The sequence below is a fragment of the Neopsephotus bourkii genome, unplaced genomic scaffold, assembly GCF_033783945.1.
Source record: "Neopsephotus bourkii isolate Nb327-2 ecotype Australia unplaced genomic scaffold, CSIRO-AGI_Nbou_v1 NB_1765, whole genome shotgun sequence".
NCBI lineage: Eukaryota > Metazoa > Chordata > Aves > Psittaciformes > Psittacidae > Neopsephotus > Neopsephotus bourkii.
The window spans coordinates 1,893,930-1,919,540 of NW_026902239.1; the positions used below are offsets into that span (position 1 = coordinate 1,893,930).

General features: G+C 43.0%; 2 protein-coding genes across 3 annotated transcripts in view; one reads left to right on the top strand and one right to left on the bottom strand.

Moving 5' to 3' along the window:
- The window catches only part of LOC133225726 (basic proline-rich protein-like), a 47,389-nt gene extending 24,856 nt beyond the window's left edge, over positions 1 to 22,533 (bottom strand). Inside the window, exon 1 of the mRNA XM_061378454.1 lies at positions 22,428 to 22,533. Within this exon, the coding sequence (XP_061234438.1) occupies positions 22,428 to 22,533 (106 nt within the window). The remainder of the gene's footprint in view (positions 1 to 22,427) is intronic.
- The window catches only part of HIVEP2 (HIVEP zinc finger 2), a 104,945-nt gene continuing 91,403 nt past the window's right edge, over positions 12,070 to 25,611 (top strand). For both annotated transcript variants that reach the window (XM_061378314.1, XM_061378312.1), the window contains exon 1: positions 12,070 to 12,176. The gene's annotated coding sequence lies outside the window, so the exon portion shown is untranslated. The remainder of the gene's footprint in view (positions 12,177 to 25,611) is intronic.

Genomic DNA, 25,611 nt, shown 5'->3' on the forward strand with positions numbered 1-25,611 from the left:
CATAGTGCCATCAGGGACACCCTCAGACTCATCTGCACTAAACCTTTGGGAGGCATGAATCGGCTTGGTTCCATGGGCAGCTTGGATATGTTCAAGTCCCCTGATTTATGCCAGGTGGTGTCTGTCCCTCTGCATCTGGTGACAGCACAGTTGCTCTGGTTTCCCTTTTAATACAGGATATTGCGACTGAGCTCTGTAAATGTCTGGAAGAAGGGGAGGCAGTGGGGGGACTTTTGAGGAGACCTGCAAATGGGGCTGGTCTTACACTGTACCCATAACCTTCACCATGTCCACTTGTTAGCAAAACACTCTTGTCATTAGTGGACGTTTCGTAGGAACTGTTAGTCTTTGTTGCGATGGGCACAGAGCTCATAGTCTTTCAAAACCATACTGTGGTTCCCAGATCACGATGGTCAAGGCTTGGGCCTCACCAGCAACAGCAGGCAAACCAGGAGTGGCCTTGGCTTCTCTCTCGCACAGGTTTTTTTTTCCTCAGTTTGGTAGTTTAAGATTTAAACAGGAAGAATTTAAGTAATTAAAGGGATTAAACTTACGCTTTTGATACTGCTTGTATTGTTTTCCTTTGTGTTGTCAGTGATGCTTCTGGTGTACTTGGGAGGATGTCCTGTGTGTTCACAGTCCTTTCTGCTTCTCTTGTCCTTTGTTGCTTGGAAGCCTCCTACACGCAGCTAGGCTCATCTTGGGCAGTTTGGTGAGTGCATTGCTGAGCATGTGAAGAAAATGCTACGTCAGGTGGAAAACTTAATGCACAGTGAGAAGCGAAGCCCATGAATATCTGCCTCGTGTATCTGGTGCTTGATTAGCAAAACCACCAAGTAAAACTTTATCTTCAGGCAGATTGCAAAGACATAGTGACATCACTGGGTCCTACACATGCTCCTGAAGTAACATATATGCTTATGTTGGGGGATTGGAACTAGGTGATCTTGAGGTCCTTTCCAACCCTAATCATTTTATGTTTCTATATACTTTGTGAATAGAAATGGCTTATTGAGCTAGTGTGGTGAATTTTGGGACTCCTGCTGTTCTACTTACAGTATTTTTGCAGGAGAGTTTAAGGCTGTAGAATGATACCAACTGGATCCACAGAACAGTCTGCTCCTGTTCCCATGAACTCCAAATTATTTTCCTTCTCACATGCAAAGTTGTACCAAGAGCTGTGTTTAAAACCCATCTGTTGTCCATATTATATCAATTGGAAGGAAAATTTTAGACTTCTAAAATATTCTGGTTACGTGTTCTATCCTGCTGTCATCTGTCTTTCAACTACAGGCCATTTCTTGTAGTTGCACTTACTTCTAGCTGTTCAAATCTTTTCCCTCCCACCAGCAGATGAAACTCTGAGTTTCCTAAATTGCAAAAGTGGAAGCAGAATGCTATGAACTGGTAGGGAAAAGAAATGACCACTTTTGATAATATAAAATAAATAAATTGATATAGTAGTTTTTTCATACCAGGTGTGGGGAAAAAGTAGTAAATCACTTTCAAAGTTGTTTAGTTGTATTTTTCATTACACAGTATGTTTGAAGTGTCATTAGTATCTGCATGTTTTTAATATAATTTGTGACACAAGTATGTGATGTGTAACAAAATACAGCAATTAAAAAATATTTTTACAGCAAAATAAGATTATTATTCCAGTGCTGCTGGTTATAACTCACCTGATAATGATCACACTCTTCTGTGTTGCAGTGGCAGCAGCATGAGCATATTTCTTGGCGGATGCACTGCTTTTCCACAGGGCAGTACTGAAGTTCATCTCTCTTGTTTGTTTTAGTTTTGTTACATTTTAGTAAAGCAGCCAGTTGTGAAGAACCAGAGACAATACTGTATCATTTCAGGTTTACACGGTTTTCGTTGCAATTGCAATGAGTACTCGAGGGGGGTGTATATTTATGTCTGTTACAGGTTTGTGGCTTTTCTCCCACTGTTTTCAAAGCAGCAGCTTCTCATTGAGGGCTTCAGGATTTCTGAAACACTGCACTGGAAAACTCCGTGGGAGACTCAGGTGATGGGAGCTTTGTAACATTCTCCCGGTGAGATACAGATCACAAACTCAAACTGTCCATCTCATGATGTTAGGTAGCCAGGCCAAAGACCTCTGTTCATGAGCAACTCAGTGCTGACACCTGTTTCTGTTCCTCGTGAAACTCCAATAAGGATCCTTGCTCAGTATAAGAGCAGCATCTGTCAGCAGTTGGCCAGTCTTGTTCAGTTGTTCCCCAGTATGAAGATCACAAAAACCTTCACCATGTGTGGTGCTAAATAGCTCATTTCACCAGGACTTCTGTTTCCACTACCTACACCCTAGACTTTTATCCCAGTTTCTCTTCCAACAATTTAGTATTTCCAAAGTTTCATTAAAATCTTGGAAACGGAAGGTCCTTGGTGTGGGAGCATTTGGCAGGAGCCATTCCTTAACAGATTAGTGTGTGGCTCAGGAGAATCCCGTTGATGTCCATTCGAATTCCCAGTCTTACAGGGATCTCTGACATGGAAGGTTTCTCCCCATAGAAAGATCTTGAGGACAAGATTTGGGCTAGGGATAATCCCACAGAGGACGACTGACAAATTTCATACTTCAGCGAGGGAATAACTAGCTCCTGAATTTAAATGCTTGGGTCAGAGGGCAGCACTGGTTTTTTCTATTTGTCAGGATGTTAAATAAGAGTAGTTCCATTTTAGACGAGGTGGTAAGACCCTTTTTGTGTTGCAGGAATGTTGCAGGAAGGTCTCTGGTTAAAGCATTGGTGGAACCAGTGGATAAAAATGACTTAAGGCAGACCACTTAAAGGAAGATATAATTAATTAACACATCTGTGGAGTTCTGGTACAATACTATGTTGTCCAGTATTTACCTGGTACTTTAAAAGAAGCATAGAGATGTCACAGACTTTTCTCTTGCAGATTTCAGTCTTGAACATTTGTGTGTGGAGAACTGTAAATCAGTTAACATCTCCACAACTCTTTCTTGGTGATACATATTTCTATTAAACGAGCTGTATGTGCTGCTTATTAATTTGTCCACTGAAAGTGAAGGAAGTCCCCTCTGGAAGTATGCACAGGTTACTGGTTTTAGATGTATAATGAGTGCTGGGTCTAGGATGAGTAGGCAACAAACCGATGTCTGCAGTAGTAGATTTTTGTGGCAGTCATATGAGACTGAGAAGAAACTGCATAGTGTACGTCCAGTATGGGGACATGGAAGCAGGCAGGGGCGGGCCATGGGGAGGGCTGGGCACTTGTTCTGAAGCAGCTGTATGCTGAGCAGCAAATCTCAGCTCCAGAAACAGCTTTAGCAGGGTTGTCTCACAGTCAGTGCTTTTGTATATCTGGACTTACTGTCATTCAAATTCTGGTCAAATATGGAAGAGTGGTGGGACAGGAGGTTCAAGAGGCATTGCTGTGAGGCAGTGGTACATGTGTGTATTTGGGAACTTTCCCACTTCCCTGGTTTTCTGCTCCTTCAGTGCTGCACCCAACAGAAGCACTGGAAAATGCCTCCAAGTTTTCAACACTCAGTAAAATCATGGACCCCAGCTTCCTGTAAAGTGCCTGTCTTTTGGATGTAGTCCCTGGCTATGTTTGTGCTGTTGGGTAACAGGAGGCAAAGATCTGGCCCCTGAACTGATGGCCAGGTCACACTGGCCAGGTCATATCTGTGCTGCTGAGATAGCCCTCTTGACAGCAGGCTTGTCTGTCAAGACAAGGTGTCTGGAGTGGGTCAAGAACATGCAGAAGACAAGCTAATTGAGCAGTGTGCTGTGGTGCTGAAACTTGCTTCCTTTTCCACTTTTATTTAGGATCTGGGTTCACCTGTAGTTGTGAATTTCAGCTTTCAGCAGTTTTGCTTCTCTGTACATCTGTTTCACCTGCAGATTCTGTGCTGTCTTAGGAATCAGCATGGAAGGTTTTTCTCTTAATGTGGACACTGACCATCTCTAGTCTGTTTCAGCACAAGTTGAAATTGGAATGAACTTCTGGCAACTGAGTGCTTTTGAGATTGCTACCTCTTTGTTAAATGTCTTGAGAGAAATTATTAGGGGAAGACAGACAGACAGAGGCGTGACATTTCACACACTGGGGACTGCAGGTTTTTTTACATAGGAAACAAGGATACAAAAGAGGTCTTGGGAGGAAGACAGAATGTGCTCCTTTGAGAATGCTTTCCAGATAGGAAGCTGTGTGAAAATAGTAAAATGATGGTACTGTGTGACATAAGTCATTTTTTTTTTATTGTTTTGGTGACTATTATTTTCCCAGTAGTAATGTCTGAAGGCTTTGGTGAAGATGCAGGCTTCTCTATGTGTTCAGACACGTTGAATTTACAAGGTATGTATCTCATAGATGAGGAGAGGAAAGAAACATTATCATGAGGATCAGGGACAAAGACAGATTGTGAGATGCCCTCCATGGTGCAGTATGAAATCTGTGTCAGCTAAAAGCTCAGTCTGTTTCTCAAGTCCTGTGAGTCGGTAGCACCATACACTGCTAGCAGCACAGAGGTCAATCTAGCAATGCTGTGTGAGCCTTAACTCCATGATAAACTTTCAGCGAACCTTTTTCCAGTGAAGCTTTTGACATATTTAAAGTTTATTGCATGTACCTTTGTGTTGCAGTTCAGGCCTAAATTTGTTTTATTCTGAAGTTTTAAGATCCCATCTGACAAAAAGCACATTGATCTTTGGAAAGTTATGGAATAATGTCAGATGCTGCTATTTAAAAAAAAAATGTTGCTGCCTTGCAAAAGTGAATTTCTTGTTTCTTTGTCTAGTAACGTATTCAGAGCACTTGAAAGGAAGTTTTGGAATAAGGAGATTTCTGCCCTGGGGGAGTAGTATCCTGTGCTTTCGTTAGGTCATGTCAGGCCATTGTTTTGCTTTTCTTATCATGAAGATCTTGTGTCTTTATTCGTGCTCAGCTGTGGACTTGAGTTTCCTGGAGGAGAGTAAAATAATTAAGAATTAATACTACAAAATCATATGTTCTCTGTTTGTAGCTATGTTTGTTTAGTTGAAGGCCATTCTTATCTGTAGTTCCATATAGTAATAGGTGGTGTAGATACACACCAGTAGTAAGTAGCATCTTGCACCTCTGGTTCTCAGTATAGCTGAAAAGAAGTATGATTATTCTTTGTAAGTAGGAAAAAACAGACTGAGAGATTCAAGGTCACTCATCAAATGGCTGGTAAAACTCGGGTCTTGATCGCTGCTGCTTTTCATCCCTAACTGCTAGCTGATGTTCTCAATGGCTTTGTCTCAATGGCTAGTGTATGGGAAATTGGCAGGGTATGGGAAAGGGCATGTTTAATTTACAGTTCTAAATACCTCTACTGAGGAAGACAGTGAGGTGCAGAGGGTGGTTTATCAGTAGAAGTTGTCATTAAAGTAGGGTGATTAATGTGGTGCCAGAGAAGGGCATGTGGTGCGTTCGTGCTCTTAAAATCTGTGAACTGCTTCAAAATGTCATGCAGCCTAAATGCAGTCTTGGTGAGGGGAGTCATGGGAGGAAGAGTGGCATTGCTAACCGAGATTGAGAGTTTATATGGCTATGTGGTTGTGTCATGTGATGGAGGAACACCTCCCTAATGACTAGGTAAATGATGGCTAAAGCATCTCTGTCTTGACTGGTAAATCTAGCTTGTTTCTGGTGTGGCAGAGCTGAGATGTTTGTTAATATAAATGATGTGATCAGTAGCTTTCCTAGTCACAGCCTGGGATGCATGTGCCTGCTTTGCAAATGAGAGAATTTGTGTCTGGCAGTGATGGTGAGATGCCTCTCCTGAGAACTAAATTTGCTAAATAGAAGGAGGCATGAGAAGGTGAGGCTTGTTAAGTCTCGTATGCATGGGACTTGCACTTTGAAAGGGGTTACTCCATTTCCTCCAAGTCTTCCTCAGGGAAACAATTTGGATTTCCTAAGCCTGTTACCATTGATTCTTCAGTTGTCACTATCTGCCTCTAGATTGTGACTGTAGTTTCTATCTACCTTATTTCCTGTCAGCTACTGCCACTCTGCTTGCAGGGTGCTCTGTGATGCATGCCATGTAGAGAAGGCAGCAGAAGTCTTGGTAGGTGCTGGTAGCAAAGGAGGGGTGTCATGGGTGAGCCTATGAAATGTGCAATGTTTACAGCCCACCAGCTTAGCACAGAAACTGCTTCCTGTACAGAACTTGTTTCTCCAACTAAGGACCAGCATGCTCCCTTACAAACAAAGATAAATAGATTTCACCTAGAGTATTTCAGTTTTTCCAGGAGACAGATCTGACTGAGAGAAACTGGATAAAAACTCCTGGCAGAGGTTATGGTGAGGCTCTCTTCTTCACAAACCAGAAAGTGATGAAGCTGCACAGCCAATGAATAAATGTGCAGAATCTGAAACTCACACTTCTGGCTCATCTATCACATACCATCCTTTTATAGTGCGAGATGAAATCATAGTCATAGAATCGTAGAATGGTTTGAGTTGAAAGGGACCTTAAGATCATCTTAAGAGCAGCCTTCTCTTCTCCAGGCTGAACAGCCCCAACTCTCTCAGCCTGTCTTCATACAGGAGGTGCTCCAGTCCCCTGATCATCCTCGTGGCCCTCCTCTGGACTTGTTCCAACAGATTCATGTCCTTTTTATGTTGAGGACACCAGAACTGCACACAATGCTCCAAGTGAGGTCTCACGAGAGCAGAATAAAGGGCCAGGATCGCCTCCTTCGACCTGCTGGTCACGCTCCTTTTGATGCAGCCCAGGATACGGTTGGCTTTCTGGGCTGCAAGCTCACACTGCAGCCGGCTCATGTTCATTTTCTCATCGACCAGCACCCCCAAGTCCTTCCCCGCAGGGCTGCTCTGAATCTCTTCTCTACCCAACCTGTAGCCGTGCCTGGGACAGGTGTAGGACCTTGCACCTGGCATGGTTGAACTTCATGAGGTTGGCATTGGCCCACCTTACAAGCATATCCAGGTCCCTCTGAATGTCCAGCACCAACTTTAAGCTGCCCTCGTCAGATGTGCCGTTGCTGTGTGTCTCAGTGCATAGACGTAATCTCATCCTGAAAAACAGGATTTCACCTTCCACTTACCCTTCTGGAGACAGCTTGTGAGAGCAACATGGTACCACAGACTAATCCTGCTTAATGTCATCTGATTGAATTCATTTTTGAATATAGTACTAAGCCAATTTAATTCTGTCTCTCAGAGCCTGCAGGGACAGTTGTGACTCTTGGATGGGTTTCTGTCTGATTAGTGATCAAATCTCTCTGTGCTTTTTTAGACCTACTCTCCAGCTTTCTTTTTTGCTTGTCTCTCACCTGTACTTGGGATGTTAGGGAGCAGAATTTTTTATTTGCATGCTTTCATAGCCGCAGTGTCTATTCTTACGTATGACAACATATGCCGTTTAGTGCCTTTTGTTCTCTGAAATGAAAGTTTCATTCCTGCATCAGAAATAGCAGTCCATGTTACTGTGAAATACTCTTGGGTTTAGAACTTGATTTTGGAGGTTGTTTCTCAAAAGTGTTAATCTTCAGAGGGACAGGTATGTGAGTGACCTAGCTTTGAGCTCAAACACCCGCCTCTGGATGATCATTCACATCACAGTCCAAGTGCAACAGCCTCCAGTAATGTTTACTGTCTGTCACTCTCACTGTATTTTGTGATCACTAAATCCATGAAAATGAAGGGCAGAATTAAAAAAGGGATAAAATTAGTCAGGAAAAAGAGAAAGGTCAAAGCAGGTTGTGGTGTGGAAAAGAACAATGCACTTGATTAACTAGTACTGGTGGGGTGTGTCATGTCAGAGAGAATCCAGTGAGTAGTTTTTGGTTTGAGATGCCCTCTGTGCAGGTTATCAAAGACAATCAAAGAAAAAAATACTGTTTTCCTGGGGATTTTAGTGCTTTATTTTCCCTACAGCTCTGGCACGTTCCTCAGTCCTGTGCGGCTTTGTGCCAGGGAGTGCCTGTGCTCTGCTGTTTCTAAATTCCCTGTTGCTGTCAGACGGGAGATCGGTGTGCATCGCTGTGGAACTCCCTACTGCAGCTTGCTCCCTGTTTGCAGTTGTGGGTTTTTTTCTCTCGTTCTCTTCCCGCTTCCCCTCCCACTTGTTGATGGCTTATCTGTGTTCAGACATAAGAAGAACGGAATTGCTGTTATCAGCAATGTAATTCCTGGTTACTGAGAAACTACTGCTGGTGTTCCTTCCAGAGTATTGCTGGAGTGCATGGGGAGAAGTGGTTAGAGAAGAAACTTGTCATTGTGCTTGTTTTGTATTTTTCCTTAATTCCTTAAATTTATTGAGAGCAAAGGAGAGGAAAGTTTTTCTTGATCATTAATCACATTTTTTCTTTCAATTAAAATATATTTTTCTGAGAGTTTATTCACAGCTATATTTTTTTTTAATTAGAAGCTGTAGTTTGTTTTGTAATTCATAATAAAATATGTATCTAGGGAGTTTTTGAGGCTTAATACTTAGCCCTGATTTTAGTAAACAATTCAGTGCCAGTATACAATCAATCTGAGTACTTGGTTTAGATACTTTGTCCATTTTGTAAGTCCTTATTAATTTTTCAAATGAGAAAATAGTGTTTATTGAAGAATTGCCAAAATCCTGGTAAGTCCTAGAGCACAGCAGTGGTTTTATAGGCACATGTTTGCAAGGCCTCTTCAGCCCTGTTGTGACTATGCTGTGTACATTAATATGGATATTTATAATGCAGAATATTGCATATTTGCCTATTCAGTGTTGTACTTTGTTGTCAGAAAGGACTTCTTTGGGGTATGAGAGTAACTTATCTGTAGATTAGTATGTATAAATGCAGTTTTAAGGTTGTCTTAAGACCAGTAGGCACATTTTTGAGAAGTGATAGCACACCTACATGTAAGCAAGCTGGCAGCAAAAATTACGTTTCTGCTTCCATTATTTTTTCTAACTGTGCCTAATTTTTGCATTTCCTTATAATATGGCTTGTGAAAATGAAGGTCTTAATCGATGGCACTGGAGATTACCACTAACCACAGACAATAAACAGTTTTGAAAAGAGCTGTGTGTCTGTTCTTGCAGTTCTCTCTTTCTGTAGCGACTACATTGATTTGTATGGTTTAGTTCCCAGTCTTTCTCCCACCAAGATTTTAAGTGCTGGATCCCTAGTGTATTCCTGTCAACACTAGCTATTTCCGTAATTGCCAGAATCATGTATGTAAATACCTCCGATACTGTTTCCATTTTCAGATTTCACCACACCTTCCATGCTTCTGCTTCACCTTGAAAGACTTTGCCTTTGCCTTAAAGAGGCTCTTCTAGAACTTGCAATTTCTAAGTGTATTTTGGAGGCTTTGGTGTTTCCTTCTCACCGAAGGAAAGGCTCTAGGAAGTCTCTGCCAGAAAGATATCTGTGACAGAGCTTGAAAACTGTCAGGCTCACATGTAGTGCAGTCGACTCTTAATAGCTGCCTCTTAGTCCCTCCTGCTCCATCAGAAGTGTTTTCTTTTGAGCAGTTTTGGCTTTCTCCCACATGGGCTCCGAGATCCCTCCATCTCAACTGTGAGCATGACTTGTGGCCTTGAAAATCTCCTTTGGACCAGTCAAGAAAGACTCAGTGAAGGAATATGAGCAAAAGGGATCAAATGGAGAATTAAAACTCATTTCCAACAGGGTACAGAGCAGCAGGAAGCCAGCGGTAGCTGGTGATGGCTACCAAACTGAATTAGGTTTGAACTGATTCACAAGAAATGGAGGGCTGTTTCACTTGGTTCCATGTGTCCCGATATATTTCAGTTCACAATGTAGCTACTTTGTGATCATTCTTTTTGATTTAGGACTTCTGGCATAGAGAGTTTATTTTCCAAGAGTACTGTTAAGAGGGAGCAAGAAAAATGTGAAGGAAAAATGTTTAAATAAATTATTCACCTGAAAAGTTCCGGTAGTTTTTTAGGAAGTAAATGAACCGATGCAAGGTAAATGATTAGATGTACTCATTAGGGACACATTGAATAAATAACTCCAAAGAAATCTGCAACCAGAAAAAGAATGAGTTGCACGTCTTGCTGTATTTTCCTGTTGAAGACAGCTGGATATATTTAGCAGCATCCTTTTTTAGGGAGTTTGCTGCAAATTATTTTTCTGTGAGGGAAGATTCTCTTTAAGCCTTCAACAGGTTGAGAAAGAATTGTAGGTAAAGCAGAGTTATTAGGAAGCAAATTTAAGCAGTTCAATAGAATGGATCTAGCTAACACTCAGAAAAATGTCTGTTTTAGGGAAATGACTTTATAACATTAAGCCTGGATGCGAAAAATTAGGGATATATGTTCTTTAAAAATTCTAAGTGTATTTTGCAAGTTAAAGCTGTCCGCCAAATCCAGGTAACACTGTCTCATTCTTTCATCCTGTGCATCTGGGAATGCAGGTACCTGCTCATCTTTTGGCATTTCGGAAAGCGAGGGCCTGGTGAGCCCTCTTCATGTGCTTTCTGGCAAAACTCCCCAGGCGGGTTTGTGCTTTGAAGCCCTTGTCAGGTCAAAAGTGCTTCCAGTTTGGTGGTGGTTCAGCCACCCTGCAAGCTCCCACAGCCAGTCAGTTCAGCTCGTGCTGGGTCCCCTGCCTGTCCAGGGCTGCAGCCCTGCCAGCGTGCATTTGTTTGGTCCTCCTGATGTCATCCAACGTGTGCACCTAGTTACTGGTAGCCCCAGGCTGGATTTACATGCATCAGATCTCCGTGAGTTTCCCACTGAGCCTTTCATAGCTTGAGCAGTCAGAGGGCACTGTGAGTGGAGAGGAAAGAGCCACTGCTGGGGTTACAGAGTGGAGGCAGGTGAGTGAATGAGATGGTGCCTCAGCCTCAGCCAGTCTGTTGCAGCTGGGAAGCATGGGAATCTCCCCAGCCCCAGCACAGAGCTAGAGGAGCTGCCTGCCTGCCTGCCTGCTGGGAAGAATGGCACTCTCCCCAGTGAAGGGGAGTGATGCTGAAATCCTGCTGATAGATCGGTGCCTTCATGCGCTATTAGCAGTCACTGCTTCACCGTCTTGCTTACTGTTGCTGGATGCTGTGGCCCAGCAACTGACCTCAGCCTGCCATTTAAGTATGTGCATACTGAAATACATATGTCCACTACTCTGCTGACTGTGTTTGCCAGCTTGTATTTATACTGTTTCAGAGCAGGCAAACATCAGGTATTACATATTAGCATCATGCTTACGGGAAGTGCACCCTTTACTCGTAATTTTTGGGTTTTTTGTTTTTTGTTTTTTTGATCAGGGAGTATGTTCTTTACATACTTAATATAAATCTTTACATGGTTTTACACTTGTTGAAGACCAAGTAGAGAGCACAGACTTTATCTGATGGCAACTTCTCATCGCCATGGGTGTGTCTGTACGTGTGTGTCTGGGTATATTTATGAGTATCCTGTAAGTCATATTATTTACATTTTCAAAATAAAGAGAACCCAATTAATCTGCCTTTTGTATCAATAACTGCATGTTGTTGCTTTATCCACACCCTCATGCATCACTGATGAGTCAATACAATTAACAAGTGAGAGTTTCTTAATTCTTGTTTCAAACACTTATTTACAGGGATATGTCATTCAAATGGGTTTTCTTTGTTTAATGCTGTAGACTTTTAGGTTGCTTGAACCTGTGTTTGTTCCAATCAGTTGTGATTTTACTACTTGTTTTAGTAAGAAAAATCTTCTTCAGCTCTTAAATTGGAAAGTTTGCTTGTTTGCTACCATGTGTCTTGCCATTGGAGACAATGCTGCCAGTACAAGCTCATTTTTCGTATCTGCACTGGCTGCCTACGGCATATATCAAAACTAGCTGTCATTGCTTTGATAGCATGCCTGAAATTTGGTCTGGGGCAGTGGGCCTTTTGTTTAGCTATAGCAGGATGTTTTTTACTTGCCATCATGAACAGCAAAACGTTTTCTGTAAGCCTGAGAAAGGCAGAGACCTGTTAATGCAGAGAAGGAATATGTGAAAACACACAAATATATTAACAGAGCTTGATGTAAACCTCTGAACATGATGAACTTACTATCTGGATTTGTTATGCTTGCAGGTGGGCCCCTCTTCTGATATGTGATCTACAGCGAGCTAACTCTGAATCGTACGATGACAATGTTATCACTGCCACATCTCTGGGAACCAGTTATTCATAAGTATACGGTATGTGAATGTCTGCATCTTACATTAACCATTGCTTGTTGGAACAACGCAGAAACAATAATGTGAAGGTGCTAAAAATCATTGAAGTAAATGTTAAGCCACATGTACAATCAGTTACACCGAGCTGTTCCAGCAGATGCTTATCTATTAGGCCTGGTCTGTATGCAGAATAGTGAGCTGTTTTAACTTGAAAATGTATTTATTCACAGACACTGGTAGAAACATTCTGCCAATATCTCCTTTGGATGAAGTTATTCTGGTACAGTGGTGATATGTAGATATTCAGACTGTTATTCTTTTCCTCAAGCAGGAGGGGGTGGTAACAGTAGCATGAAGGTTCTGTACTTTGACTGTATTGCTGCACATAAAGCAGTACTATTTTTGCATTTAGAAAAGGTCTTTAATTGCTTTTCTCCTTCATTCCATTTTCAGTTTCTGGTCAATCTAAATTAGATTAATTTCACACACCAGTGAATCCCTAAAGAAGTGTAAATTAACTCCATTTTACCAAACTCAGCCAGATGATGGCAGTTATTTCCTTGATGCTTAGCTTTACATCACCCACCATCTTTGACCAAGATTTCAATAGGAATTAAATCCATATATTGAGTCTTTTTTCTTCATCCTGAATAAGGAATTGGAGACTGAAACCTAGATGTAGTGAAGGGAGGTTATTTAATTTCTGGGCTACGAGGCCAGAAATGTACGATCACTGTAGTTGGCATGTTTTTCTCTTCTACTGTTCTGACTTGAAACTGTTAGCACACGTAGGTCCTGTAAAACCATGAGCAAACTGGTTTTATGAGAGTGGTTACATCATTGTTTTATGTTCTGAAGCAGTCCACAGCATACCACATAACTGTTAGCATGGAGCATCTTCATCTTATTTGTAGCCCCATTGCAGCTCCCACTGAAGCTGATGGAAAAATGTTTCTTCTTGCTGATGGCAGTTGAATTGCACTGCATGTAACACCTGAGACTTATGTTTAAGTAGGGTTCGCTGCATGGAATTTTTTCTTACTGATCAACCACTTTGTAGACAGTAAGTGTTGCAGATACAAGTGTAAAACAGAATTACAAGGAAATGGATTACTCAGATAAGCTAGAAGAGGATTCAATTATTGAAAATGCTTGTCTAGCTTCAGAAGTTATAAAGTGATGAGGAGACATGAGTGTTTACTCCAAACATATGTATCTGTTTAATGTGCTGTATTTATATATGTATTTGGAAGACAATATTTGTTGTAAATGATTTGCTCCTACATCAGTGTTGTGAGAGTTGGGAAAGGAAGATGAAAGTCTTACAGTGAGCAGAAAGGGAAAGGTCGCGCTTCAGTGATCAATTCAGTGTGTTTTGGGAGGGTAGTTCCCAACTCAGGTAACTTGTGTGCTAAATGGTGAGGAGTTTTCCAAATCTGGCTCTTGTCTGGATCAGTACGAAGAGAAGCTCCTGCAGGCTATATCTCCCACTGAAGTGAGCAAGCATTCATCCTGCTTTGCTGGACTGGCCTGTGCAGCCACCCTCAGTAACTGCTGCTGGCCAAATACCATTAACATTACCTTTTGCAGACTTCTCTGCATTTGTTCCAATGTCTCCTCTATCTGTGTCTAAGCACCTTTTCATGAAGGCTGTACAAATAATAATAACCTCTGTTGCTCGTGTTCTTCTGAGTGGATGAATTTTTGAACATTCAGAATTGGTTTTGATATACGTTTTTGTAAGTAAGTTGGTTTGGTGTGTGTGAGCACTGGTAATGGAAAGCTGGTTTGAAGAGAATGAGTTTTGTGTTCAGCAGGGGCAGAGGTCTGGAAAGGACCCAGCAGGCCAGCTGGTCTGCCTTCCTGCCACCGCAGCTATCTCGTCACAAAAAGCATGACTGCGTCTTGGTTGACATTTTTGCTTTTTGATGGAATGTGGCTTTTCACCGGTGGAGGGGACCTGTCAGAGAGCCAAGCGCAGGTGGCAGGGAGAGGCGGTTGGTTGAGTGGTGACCCCTTGCAGCTCTCTGTGTTCCCTGGGCACAAAGAGCAACCTGCCATCTCGCTGCCGTGCTTTTAATGAGCTGTAGAGCAAGGGATAGTGTGTCTCACACTTTGTGAGGCTTCTTCTGATACACATTAATAACCTTCATGGATTTGCCATCTACCCAAATCAAAATGAAATTTCCTTTGACTCCTGAACGTAGGAGTGAGAGGAAAGCAAAGGTTTTTGTGTTTGTTTTTCCTTTTGGGTGTTATTTTAGTTTTCCTCTTTTGCCAGTTCTCATACAGCATTACAAACATTTCAGGAAACTAATCTGCAGGAGCACAGCTCATAAAGGCTCATCCTGCCGGAGGACGAGGCTCTATTTATTACCAAAAAGCTTCAGAGGCAGTCGCAGCTGAAAAGATTATACACTTGCACAGGAAATTAAATTTGATGTAATAAGGTGAAAGAATGACAAAATGGAAAGGGCATATATAATATATTTGTGATTATTAAGTGGTAGAAAAGTGAAAACTTGAGAGCCAATAAAGTGCTTGTACTTTGGATATGGATACAAAATTCCCAACAGTTAAAAATTTGGCTGTCCACTTTCCTCTGCCCTCTCTCGGTGCTGTTATCTCAGTGGGGAAAATCATTAACATCTTGTAAAATCATGTGAACTTTTGAGCATGTGAGATTATAAAATGTTTAAAACAAGTTTCAGAGCAGTCCTATGGAGTCCAGTTAGGTTGCATTCTTCAGCAGAAGGTGCATACGTGACACCAGACTGGGAATGAGAAGCAAGAGCTTCCTTCTTTGCTTTATCCTTCCACATGGGTGTGCAGTGCTGACAGAGGAGGAGGCCTTCCTACCCCATCTGCCTGCACTCCTCTCCGAAACACAGTGTGGTGCTTGCACTGGACGTGGTGGATGAAGTGCCATCCCTGCCCTAGCCACCAGCCTCTGGTGGCAGGTGCGGTCAGGCTGGGGACACACTGGGGGCCAGTGAGGTGACACACATTCTGAAGAGATCTCTTTTGTTCCGAGGTCCTTGCAGCTTGTCTGAGGTGCAAGGAGATGATGTGTCCTCTCTTCTTTTCCAACTCAGGGTCAGCATAGGCACTGTGATGAGCCGGGCTTTCTCCCAGCCAGGTGCTTCATGGCAAAATGTAGGTTTTCTTTCAAAGAGGACAGTAATAACTTGCAGCGTTTTAATAATTTTTCCTATAAAATATTGTTACCTGCAGTTGGAAAGAATAAGCAGGACTCTGGCAGATTTAACTTTATTAACCATCATAAATCCTTTCCCTTTTGACTGTAATCAGTCCCTGGAGTCCTTTTAATGCTCTTGACATTGCACTAGCTTTTCATCACAGCACAATATACATTTTCCTGTAACTAGAAAACTGATGGTGGGAGCCTTACGTAAACCTGAGGTAATGGATGCAGCAATGGGGATGTGCAACTGTCAGAGGGAGGAGGAGAGGGAGCTGATTCTGCCAGCACAGCTTTTCCTTCTGTGGAGGGCAGGGGAGGGGACTTGAAGGCGCAGGCGGCTGTAGGGTCTAGCATGCACCCGCTAGTGCCTGGGGACAGGGACCAGCTGTTTTGCTTTGGTCCAGACAGAGAGACAGCAGTGCTTTTCTGTCTTCTGCTGGTGAGTGGGGGGATGCCGGGGGGCAAGCCCTGTCTCAGAAAGCCCGTCTGTGAGCAGCCCTCAATCCATGTCCCCAGGACAGTGAGCTGCCAGACCTCACTGGCAACCAACAGGCTGACCCAGCCATTGGGAGCTGCTGGCCAGGAGGAGGTTGCCTGTGGCTTAGGGACCAGGCAGACCTGCTCGGATGGAGGTGCTGGGTGAATGGATCTTTTCTGTGACAGGAACAGCGCTAAAAGGAAGGAGTGTTACCAGGTGGTCGAGGGGCAGGCACCTAAGCAACAAATGCCGCCTTCATAAAGTAACTACCTCGGTTATTGCTTTTCTGTCCAGCCTGCACACAAAATCCTCCGGAAAGCGAGAGGGGAATTCCCTGGTTGGTAGTCTGTCTGTCTCTCTGCTGTCCAGGAATTCATGGGATGGAAAAGGCATCCCAAGAATCTGCCCCCATGTGCAGGGAAGCTAAATTCCCTCTTGTTTTTCCGTATACACAAGTCAGCAAGTTTCTTCAGCAAATGCTTTAATTTTAAGCTTAATACTATGCAAATATTTAACTTTGGACAAAAAGCCTCAAGCTGGCTTCAGACCACAGACTGGCTTCCAGCTGTTCCTGCAGGTACAGATCCAATGTTTACATACACGAATGAGTATTTGTTTATTTATTATGGTAATCTTTTTATAATGAACCTGGATATTTGTGTACCCTGGTATTGCTTTGAACATAAAAATCTCTGTATTTGCAATGTGTGTACAGCCATTTTCAGAAGCTTTGGCAAAAAACTCAGACCTGCTGGAAATAATCACCGTGGGCTGCATTTTTAGGTGACGGAGTTCTACTGACTAATTTTCTCTGTAACTGAAGTGTCCGGAGCTGTGCTCACCATCGAAAGCCCATCAGCCTAGGTTATGTAAAAGAGGTATGGAAAGATCCGGTGCCTGCTACAGGAGCTTTACACTGTAATTTGTTTGTTTGGATGAATGGGTATAAAATCATATTCAGAAGGAGTGTCAAGAGCGTTAGTGATAAAGATTGTAACTAGGTTTCAAAAATCAGCTGAAGTGCTATCTTGATATATAATACTTTGCTGTATCACCATATATTTCATATATGTGTGTGTTCTCCAGCCCTCATCTCAGCTGCTGCATGCCTGCAAGCAGCCACTTTTTAAAAAGGGAAAGTCCATAGTCTCTTGGACCTTCTATAGTGTCTTCAGTATGTGAGCTATTGACTTCATGAAGACGAGAATAGCTATGTCAAATGTGTTCCATTTGCATGTGGCAAGATGGAAAAAGCGAACTCTGTGTGAAGATGAGCAGACAAGAAAGACACCAAATGCCTTAAAATACTAAAGGAGTTAATGCTATGCAGTGATTTTGCTTCTGTTATAGGAAGTGTAAGAACAGTATGCTTCCTGGCGTACATCTCCATCTAAACTGCAAAGGTTTCAATTCCATGGCAACACGAAGAGCCCAATTGTGCTGAAGGTGTATGTATTAATGCATTCAGAGTGAGGGGTTGGGAGTGAGCTGGGAAAAGATATAACATGCCAAACGTTTCCCATTTATGTATTTATATACAAAGTAAAGCCTTTGTTCATAGAAAATCAGAACCGATGTGAATACACCTCTGCACCCCCCTAATTCTTCCTGACTCTTTTTTACATGGGTTTTTCTCAGGCAAAAAGCAAATGAAGAGGTTGGGTTTGGATGGTTTTTTATTTTTTATTCTATTTTATAGGACTGTGAGTGCAGCAGCACTTGAATGTTGCAAGAGGAATGCTGTTAATTCCTGAGACTGTTGTATATATCCCTGGAGAGAATGACTGGAGGGGGAGTATTTTTTCCGAGATGTACTGCTTAACAGAGCAGAGAGAAGCAGAGTTTGAGGGGTTTGATTATTATTGTTTTCCTTGATCTTTTTGATCTGCCTTCTTTCTGCCTTTCTCAAAATCCACCTCAAGTTTCCCCCACCTCTCATGGCTGAGGAGCAGGAAACAAGACTGAGCTCTGTTTCCTGACATCCAAAGAAATATAAAAGTACAAGGAAACAGTGTATTTTGTTTTGCCAGCCGACTCGGATTCTCAGACCTGCACTGGGAAGGCACCTGCTCCCAGGCAGGTCAGGAGTCACCCCCTAGGCAATTGGCCAGGGAATAACCAAGAGCTGATCATTATATGAATTTTTTGGCTGTGTGAATGCAGGATGGGAGATGGTGACAAATGTATTTTGCTCTGGGTGAAGAACTGCCTAAGGTGAAGTTCAGTGTCAATGCTGGTTCTGCCAGCTGTGCTGATGGGGAGATGAATTGGAGGTTTCCAAAGTTTAAAGTCAGACTGGGCAGTGGGTGAACCTCCAGATGTTGGTATTTCTGAGGCTAACAGCAGTGCTAATCTGGTATGGTAAAGCTGACAGAAGCTGGCAAGTTGAGCTGGATTTACAGCTGCTCTGCATTGCTGGAACAGGCAAAGGAGCCAGAGCATATCAGTGGATCTGGCCTATAGATTTCAGCAAGGTTTCTCTGTTTAACTGGGAGAGAATATAGCTCTGCAGTTGGAAGTTGGTCAACTGCTCTCTTGCTGTGCCAGAAGGAATAAAATCCGTCTCTCTCTCTTATCTGCATCCTTTTTTTCTTTTTTTGACTAGCAACAGGATTTTTTTTTTTTTTTCCCCTTGAAAACAGGACTTGCTTTCATTGAAGTGGGAATCCTAACTTTGAGATTCTAGTTGGGGGAGATTTGTCCTTGTTCAGGAGACCAGTGCAACATGGGTAAATCTTTTCTAAGGAAATAAATGGAATTGAAATGATTAAATGACCCTGTCTTGGTATTATACAAAGGGGTGGGTTTCACCCTCAGGGCAGCAGAACTGCAAAGAAAAAAGGTGTCATTTTTAATCAGCCACTTTCTGAGGGTGAGCAGCACTGGTAAGCCTGAGCCACTTGCTAATGCTGCATTTGATGCTCTCCCAAATTTGTTGTCATTGTGGCTTCTAGTTTCTGCACCTCCCCCAGAACAAAAAAACAGACATAGCTCATTAAATACTAGCATATGCTTCCCAAATCATGTGGCACCTTCATTTTCCTGACTTTTGACAAAGGGACTGTGCATACAACCCTGAATGAAGTGTAGTACGGGGAGATGAAGGATTCCTCTGTAGGTGTTCCGACCTGGCATAACCCTCCAAACAGGAGAGCTGCTCTTTGCCAGCACCTTCCCAGTGGAGCACCTCATTCAGCTTGGCAGGAAGGATGAAGAGAAAGCACAAAGAGGAGCATCAAAGAAAGGAGGAGGAGAGAAATCAAGGACAGGAAGAGTGAGGAAACAGAGCAAAGGCAGAAGGGCGAGCAGAGAAACAACAGGGGGCTGGGAAGAGCACAACACAGGAAAGAGATGATGCTCTGGTCCCTGTGAGGGAAAAGTTGTTTTTAGATTAGTGTAGACCAAAAAAAAAAAAAAAGGAAGGCCAGAGAATTAAAATACATGAAGTGGGAAAGGAGGGTATCACAGTGATGGGGGGGGGGGGGGCAGGGGGGGATGCTATTGACATGAACAGAAAAATACAGAAAGCGCACAGATTAATTTCATACACTGGTCCATATGATTTTGAATAGTAGCTGCCAAGTTTATAGCATCAAAAGCTTGTGACTTTCTCCATGTGGAGATTTTGAGGGCCAGTGGGGAGCAGTTGGGGTGCATTGTGCGGCTGCTGCAGGTACCAGAGTGGGTGGTTGGAGGCAGAGATTTTCTGTGTGCTTTGACTGGAAGCCTAAAGCCGGTATGAATATACCTGAGGAAAACTGCTCATCCTGCATTTGAAGACTGGCAGTCAGGAAGATGTGTCTGGCTCTCTCCAAGGGTATCTGAGGAAGGCCTGTTGCAATTCCAGTGGGAATAAGGGCTCCCTCTAGATCGCTCTTCTTCCGCTTGTTCAAGCTATCTAGGCTACCAGAAATAAACAGCTGAATGGAGTTCTGGCTGTGAAAAGAAGCTTTTGAATGAATGGTACATCAAATAATGAAAGTCTTCTTTCCGCCTCCTCTCCACCTACCTTGTTCCTAAACATTAACATTGCATGTCACTTGAGCTAAGTTCAGTGTCAGACTCACCAGATACTGCTGAAAAATACACCCCTCTTTTGTGGCAAGCTGGAGATGATGAGAGGCTTGTGGTGTTTTTCCTTTTCAATCTCTGCTTTGCTGGGAGCAGCTGCTAAGGCTGCGTGAAGCTGCCTCCTTCCCACTCTCCTAAACTTCACTCCTAAAAATGCTTCTTCCTCAATGGCTTTGCCACTTCTCTGAAGGTGGCATGGCTTGGCCTACTTCGGTCAGTCATTTGTGAGGGAATGTTTTCTCAGACTGTGGTGACTTCATCATGACAGGAGGCTGAAGAAGATTGCTGTGGAACAAGTCGTGGGCACTGCTAGCTGATGCCATTTGTGCCATTTGGAAATCATTACTTAAGCATGAAAGAGAAGAAAAGGATCAGGAACGATGAGATTTAAGCCCTGCCCGAAGCCCCAAACCTCCAAATGATTTCTGGCATTTCTGCTTCTTGTTTTCGAAACATTTGAGCTGTACTTGTGGTAGATTTTTAAACTTTATTCCAAAATTGTATGGGTGAGAAATACCCTTTCTCTAAAATAGGTTGCTTTGTGGGAAGTGGCACCAGCATGTGTTCTCCCTGGACTTCTCACCCACCTCCTTCATGTCACTGCCAGCACTCCCTAGGTTGCCGTGCAACACCTGAGGGCTGAGTGTGGGACATTGCTCTGGCTTTCCTCCTCAGAGCCAGCTACCAGTTTTCTCTAGATTTGTGACAATGTAATCAAGGAAATATAGTGAAATTTGTTGTCTAAGAGGGAAGATACAAATGTGTGCAGAGGTGGAGAAATGTGCATTCCAATAGTGGAGAAGAAGAATGGTTCTCATGGTCATGTCTGTGGTATGTGGTAGTGGTATATGCAGTATGTGGTAGTATTTATGATAAAGGTGAATGCTTTTATGGTAAAAACATGGGGATCTGAGCTTACCTAATAATAATTTTTCCTCCTATAAAGAAAACAAGCGGCGAAGTGGCACAAGAAGGAAATGGCGAAAACAAACCTTTTGACAGTGAGCAGAGTCTCACTGCCATTGGTGGAGTAAGTAGGGACGCTCATTTATTGCACTAATGTTATGCAGAGATGTGCTGATACTTGCTTATTTTGATTAGCACTGAGAAACAGAAGCAAAAAATTGAACGTGGCTTTGGGATGCTGTAGTACAAGGCTGAATCACCTGAAATTGAAGCCCATTCGAGGTCGAAATATGATGCGTGATGTTTGTCTAACCCCAGATTTCTCAACCTGTATCTGAATTTCTCAGCTGTTAGAAAAAAATCACCCTTTTCACAGAGGTTTTTTTCTCTTCCCTTGCCTTGGTGTCCAGTCCAGCAATGAGGAATCAGATTTAACCCTCAGTGTTTGTTTCAGGCCCTGTGAGTTCTTTTGCGGCAGTAAAACAATTATATTTGATAGACGCACTAGTTGTTTGCTAATTTGTTTGTAATCAGTTTTCCAAGAGGTTGCTTTGATGTGGGAGGAACTGAATTCTTTGGGTGCAAATGCTTGTTGCTGACTCTCTTCTTAGTCATTAAGAGGTGTTTTTCACATTAAGGTGCCTTTACTTTAAAGGGAAAATGTCAAGCATCTTCTGATACCAGACGTACGAAATGTGTGGTTGCCAAAACAGAAACTGTTTGCTAAGGAGCAGCATGTGAGGGAAGGAACAGCTAAGACCAGCCCAAGCCTTTGCTGGCCTACCAGGGAGAGGCCAAACAGCCCCCTGTCTCCTCTGGCTGCACTGCTGCTTGCAGCCCGGAGGACCTGAGACCCCATGGGTGCTGGTTGCTGCTACTGACCTACATCCCTGCTGATATGCCTCTATGCTGAAGATGTCACCATTCTTTTTAAAAGAAAACAGAAGAAAAGTAGAAAAGAAGTGTCTTCTTTTTTTTTTTTTTGAATTCCCTTGCCATCTTTTTATATTTTCCCACTGCAGCTCTTTTAAGGCTTTGTATAGATTAGTTTTGGAAACTGGGGAACCAGGAGGAGGGATGAAATTTGGGGGAGTTAACTGCAGTAGAAGTAGAAAGCTCTTTCCCTCAGTGTGCTCTTTCATCCCTCTCCTTTCTTCTCATGACCTCCGTGGTCTGATCCCCATTTCATTGCTTGTTCCAGGGCAAACCATAGGCATTGCTCTTTGTGCCCAGTGGGTGATCTCTTCCCGCACGGAAGCATGCCAGTTTTGCAGGCTGTACTCACTGCTTCTTCCCTACAGTGGACATAGTTTCTCTTCTGCTTTTCTGGGTCAGCCACTTGGCCAAGAAGTGGTAGGTGGTCAAGCAGAGTTTTGAGAGCTGTGACATACTGGTAGCACTTCAGAGGTTAAGTGCCTTACGGTAAGTTGTATGCAGAGAAGAATGCATTTCCTCTTATTTTCTCAGTGGGGCAGCCCCATCAAGGTAGTTGGCTCTTTCTTGAAACGTTGGCATGGTTTTGCATCAGAAAATGTTGCATGCAAAGTTACCAAACTTTGCAAAAAAACACGATTTTTTTTAGAAGACTGGAAGACAATGGCTGAAGACTGACCTAGCGGTGAGACTTGGAGCTCATCTTTTGACTCTGGGACATAGGGTAGGTCTTGGTGAGCCTGGATCCTCAAACCGTCTGAGCTCTTCTGCACGGAGATGGTCATTTTGCATCATGCATTTTGAATGCAAAAATATAAGGAGAAATTTTCTGTGAAGGAGCACCCAAAAAGCTGTTTTTTTTTCTGTGTAGGTTTTCTAAAATCACCAGTGCATAGAAAGACATTGACCATGCAGTAGGTCAGGCTGCCCTTTTGATAACTGAGGCAGTGTTCGGATAATTGAGATTCCTGTCATTGCCTGTGAAAATTTGCTGATGTTTACACTTCTGTCAAGCACTGAAGTCACACCATCATATTTATTGTGGGATCTTGCAATGGATTTTAAAATAGATCAATATCAGAGCACACAGTGAGAATTTTCCTCATTTTTTCTATGGCTATGAAAATGCCTAAATTGCAGTATAGTGCAGTAAATGTTAAACATTAAAAGCTGGTTTTGTGTGTACTGATAAGAGTAGATTGGTAGAGCACGAAGTAACTTGATTTTGGTTGGTAAAGGTGATAGGAGTATGGTGGAAGTCAAAGCAGAGGAGGATTATAGACTCAAAGCATCTTTGAATGGGTTTGGGTCAGCAACATAACAAGAAGCAATAAACCTAACTTAAAAAAAACCCCATGAGGCAGATGATTCTGTACAAGAAGCTCCACAACTGATGGAAGAAGTCAGCCAAATATAGAGGGAATGAAATCAAGAGAACATGAAGTACTGTCTTGAAACTACCATGCTATGGCAGAGATCAATTAAAATGTGCAGAGTGGTTATGCAAAATGTTCACTGTAGGGAAGTCGCTGTTTCCCATAGATTCTAGGAAGGAGTGCTGGCACACTGCCGGCAGGGATTTATTTTCACCCGGCCCTGGTGCTTGTGGCTGGCACTCAATGAAATCTTCCAGGGTAAATTATTTATTTAATTAAGAATGGCCACAGTTGCACCGAGAGACTGGCAGCACAGCAGCAGGAAATCTGTTAGGGATTAAGTCTCACTTCTTGCAGATAGCCTGCTTATGTATACTATAAATAACCAAAATCATAGACAAGTGTATGTTGGCATTTTTTTTAATCTTATCAACAGCAGTTCATAATACTGAATGCAGTGTATGTATTGGTGTGTGGTGTAGTCCTTTTACTTTCTTAATTAACTAGCCCATAGGCTTGTGCAGCAAGCTAAGACATCAGATTGTTGCTATCTGAACTTCCGAACTTTTCAGTTCAGAGAAGGAAAGAAAAGTTCAGTTCAGGAAAGGAGATGTCAGTAAGAGAAGAGTCAAATTTACAAGTGCGTAAGCATGAACAACCCAAAAACTTTCATTTCAGTAGGCATTCCATAAAAGTGAAGAGAGAAATCCCCCTCTTCTGCCAACTAGGCAACATAATGCTTTCTTCTTAGTTTAACATATTCCAGAGATAACAGTTATAGCTGTTGGTTTGAGGGAGTCCCAGGAAGATAGGAATTTGAGTATAACTAATGAATCTGTCATTCCAGGAGAAATCCCTGGAGTGTCTCTACCACATTCCATGTTGTTCTAAGTATTGCTTTTTTTTCTTTCTTTTTTTTTTTTTTTAAGGTGAGGCAGTGTGATTTAGTAATTGTGCTTTTATCAATAAATCAGATTTTGAAAAATTCAGTCTGAGCTTGACCCTTGCTTTCTTTCCGTGATTGTTAAGTATTAAGAAAAAGTCTTGCAAGAGGAAAAGGAAAGCACTTGGGGATTTATGCTGTGTAGTTTGGCGTTAAGGAAGAACATTGGCAAAGGTTTTGAAATATACCAGAAATGTGCAGCTTTTAAACATTGGACTTTCGGGTTTTTGAACTGCTGAATAAGCAAATCATCACAGAGCTAAATTCACCTGCCGGGGGCAAGTTCCCCTTTCGGTGGGGGCCAGCAGGCAGGCTGCCAGCAGCTAAGGTGGGGCTCTCTCCTTTGCATGGGGTGGTTTTGACCTTCCGTGCTCCTCCACCTGCATTTCCTCTTCAGTCCTGCTGGCTGTCTGATGGTCCTTGCTGAAGCTGTTGGCAGCAATGTCTGAAACACCCCTCCACTTTGACAGGTTGGCTTTTCTGCCTCCAGTGCTGCCAAAACTTGGAATGAATGGACGGCTGGGGTTTGAGGAAGGGTTTCCCACTCTCCTGGCTCTGGCTTCATGTGCTGGAGGGGCTGCTCTTGCTACCTGTCCTCTGCAGCCATCTGCCTGAGCCCATGCTAGGCTTGTTTGGCAGCTTGCTTGGGCTGGCTGAGGGTTTCTGATGGGTTAGCACCTTAGACTGGTTCCTCATGGACACAAACTCTAGAGCTGGCTCCTAAGTGTGGTACACCACACCTGAGCTTGGAGGACGTGGTCCTTGAATACTGATAAGCTTTCTTGGGCACCTCTTCCCTCCAGGTCTTTATCCCATGGTACTCTACAAAGCACATCCCTGAAGAGGCCCAAGTCTGCTCTCCTGAAGTCCAGGGTAGCGAGTTTGCTGTGTGCACTCCTCACTGCCTTAAGGACCTTGAACTCCACCATTTCATGGTCACTGCAGCCAAGGCTGCCCTCAAGCATTACATTCTCCACCAGCCCCTCCCTGTTGGTGAAGACAGGGTCCAGCATAGCCCCTCTCCTCATTGGTTCCTCTATTGCTTGGAGAAGGAAGTTACCATCAGTGCATTCCAGGAACCTCCTAGATTTCTTGTGCCTTGCTGTGTTGTCTCTCCAACAGATACTGGGGGGTGGTTGAAGTTTCCTATGAGGCTACACCTATCTGTATATAGAGGGCCTCATCCACTAGGTCTTCTTGGTTCAGTGGCCTGTAGCAGACCACTATAATGTCGCCTGTCTCTGCCCTTTTTTTAATCCTGACTCATAGGCTCTCAGTCAAATCCTCATCCAACCCCACGCAGAGCTCTGCACATGCCAGCTGATAGCTGACATAGTGATACCCCCTCCTTGTCTCCCCTGCCTGTCCTTCCTGAAGGGCCTATATACTTTGATTCCAGCACTCCATTCACAGGAGCTGTCCCACCATGTCTCCATGTTGCCAATAAGACATAGCCATGCAGGTGTGCACACATCTCTAATTTCTCTTTTTTATTCCACATGCTAAGTGTGTTTGCATAGAGGCATTTCAGTTGGGTCCTTGAT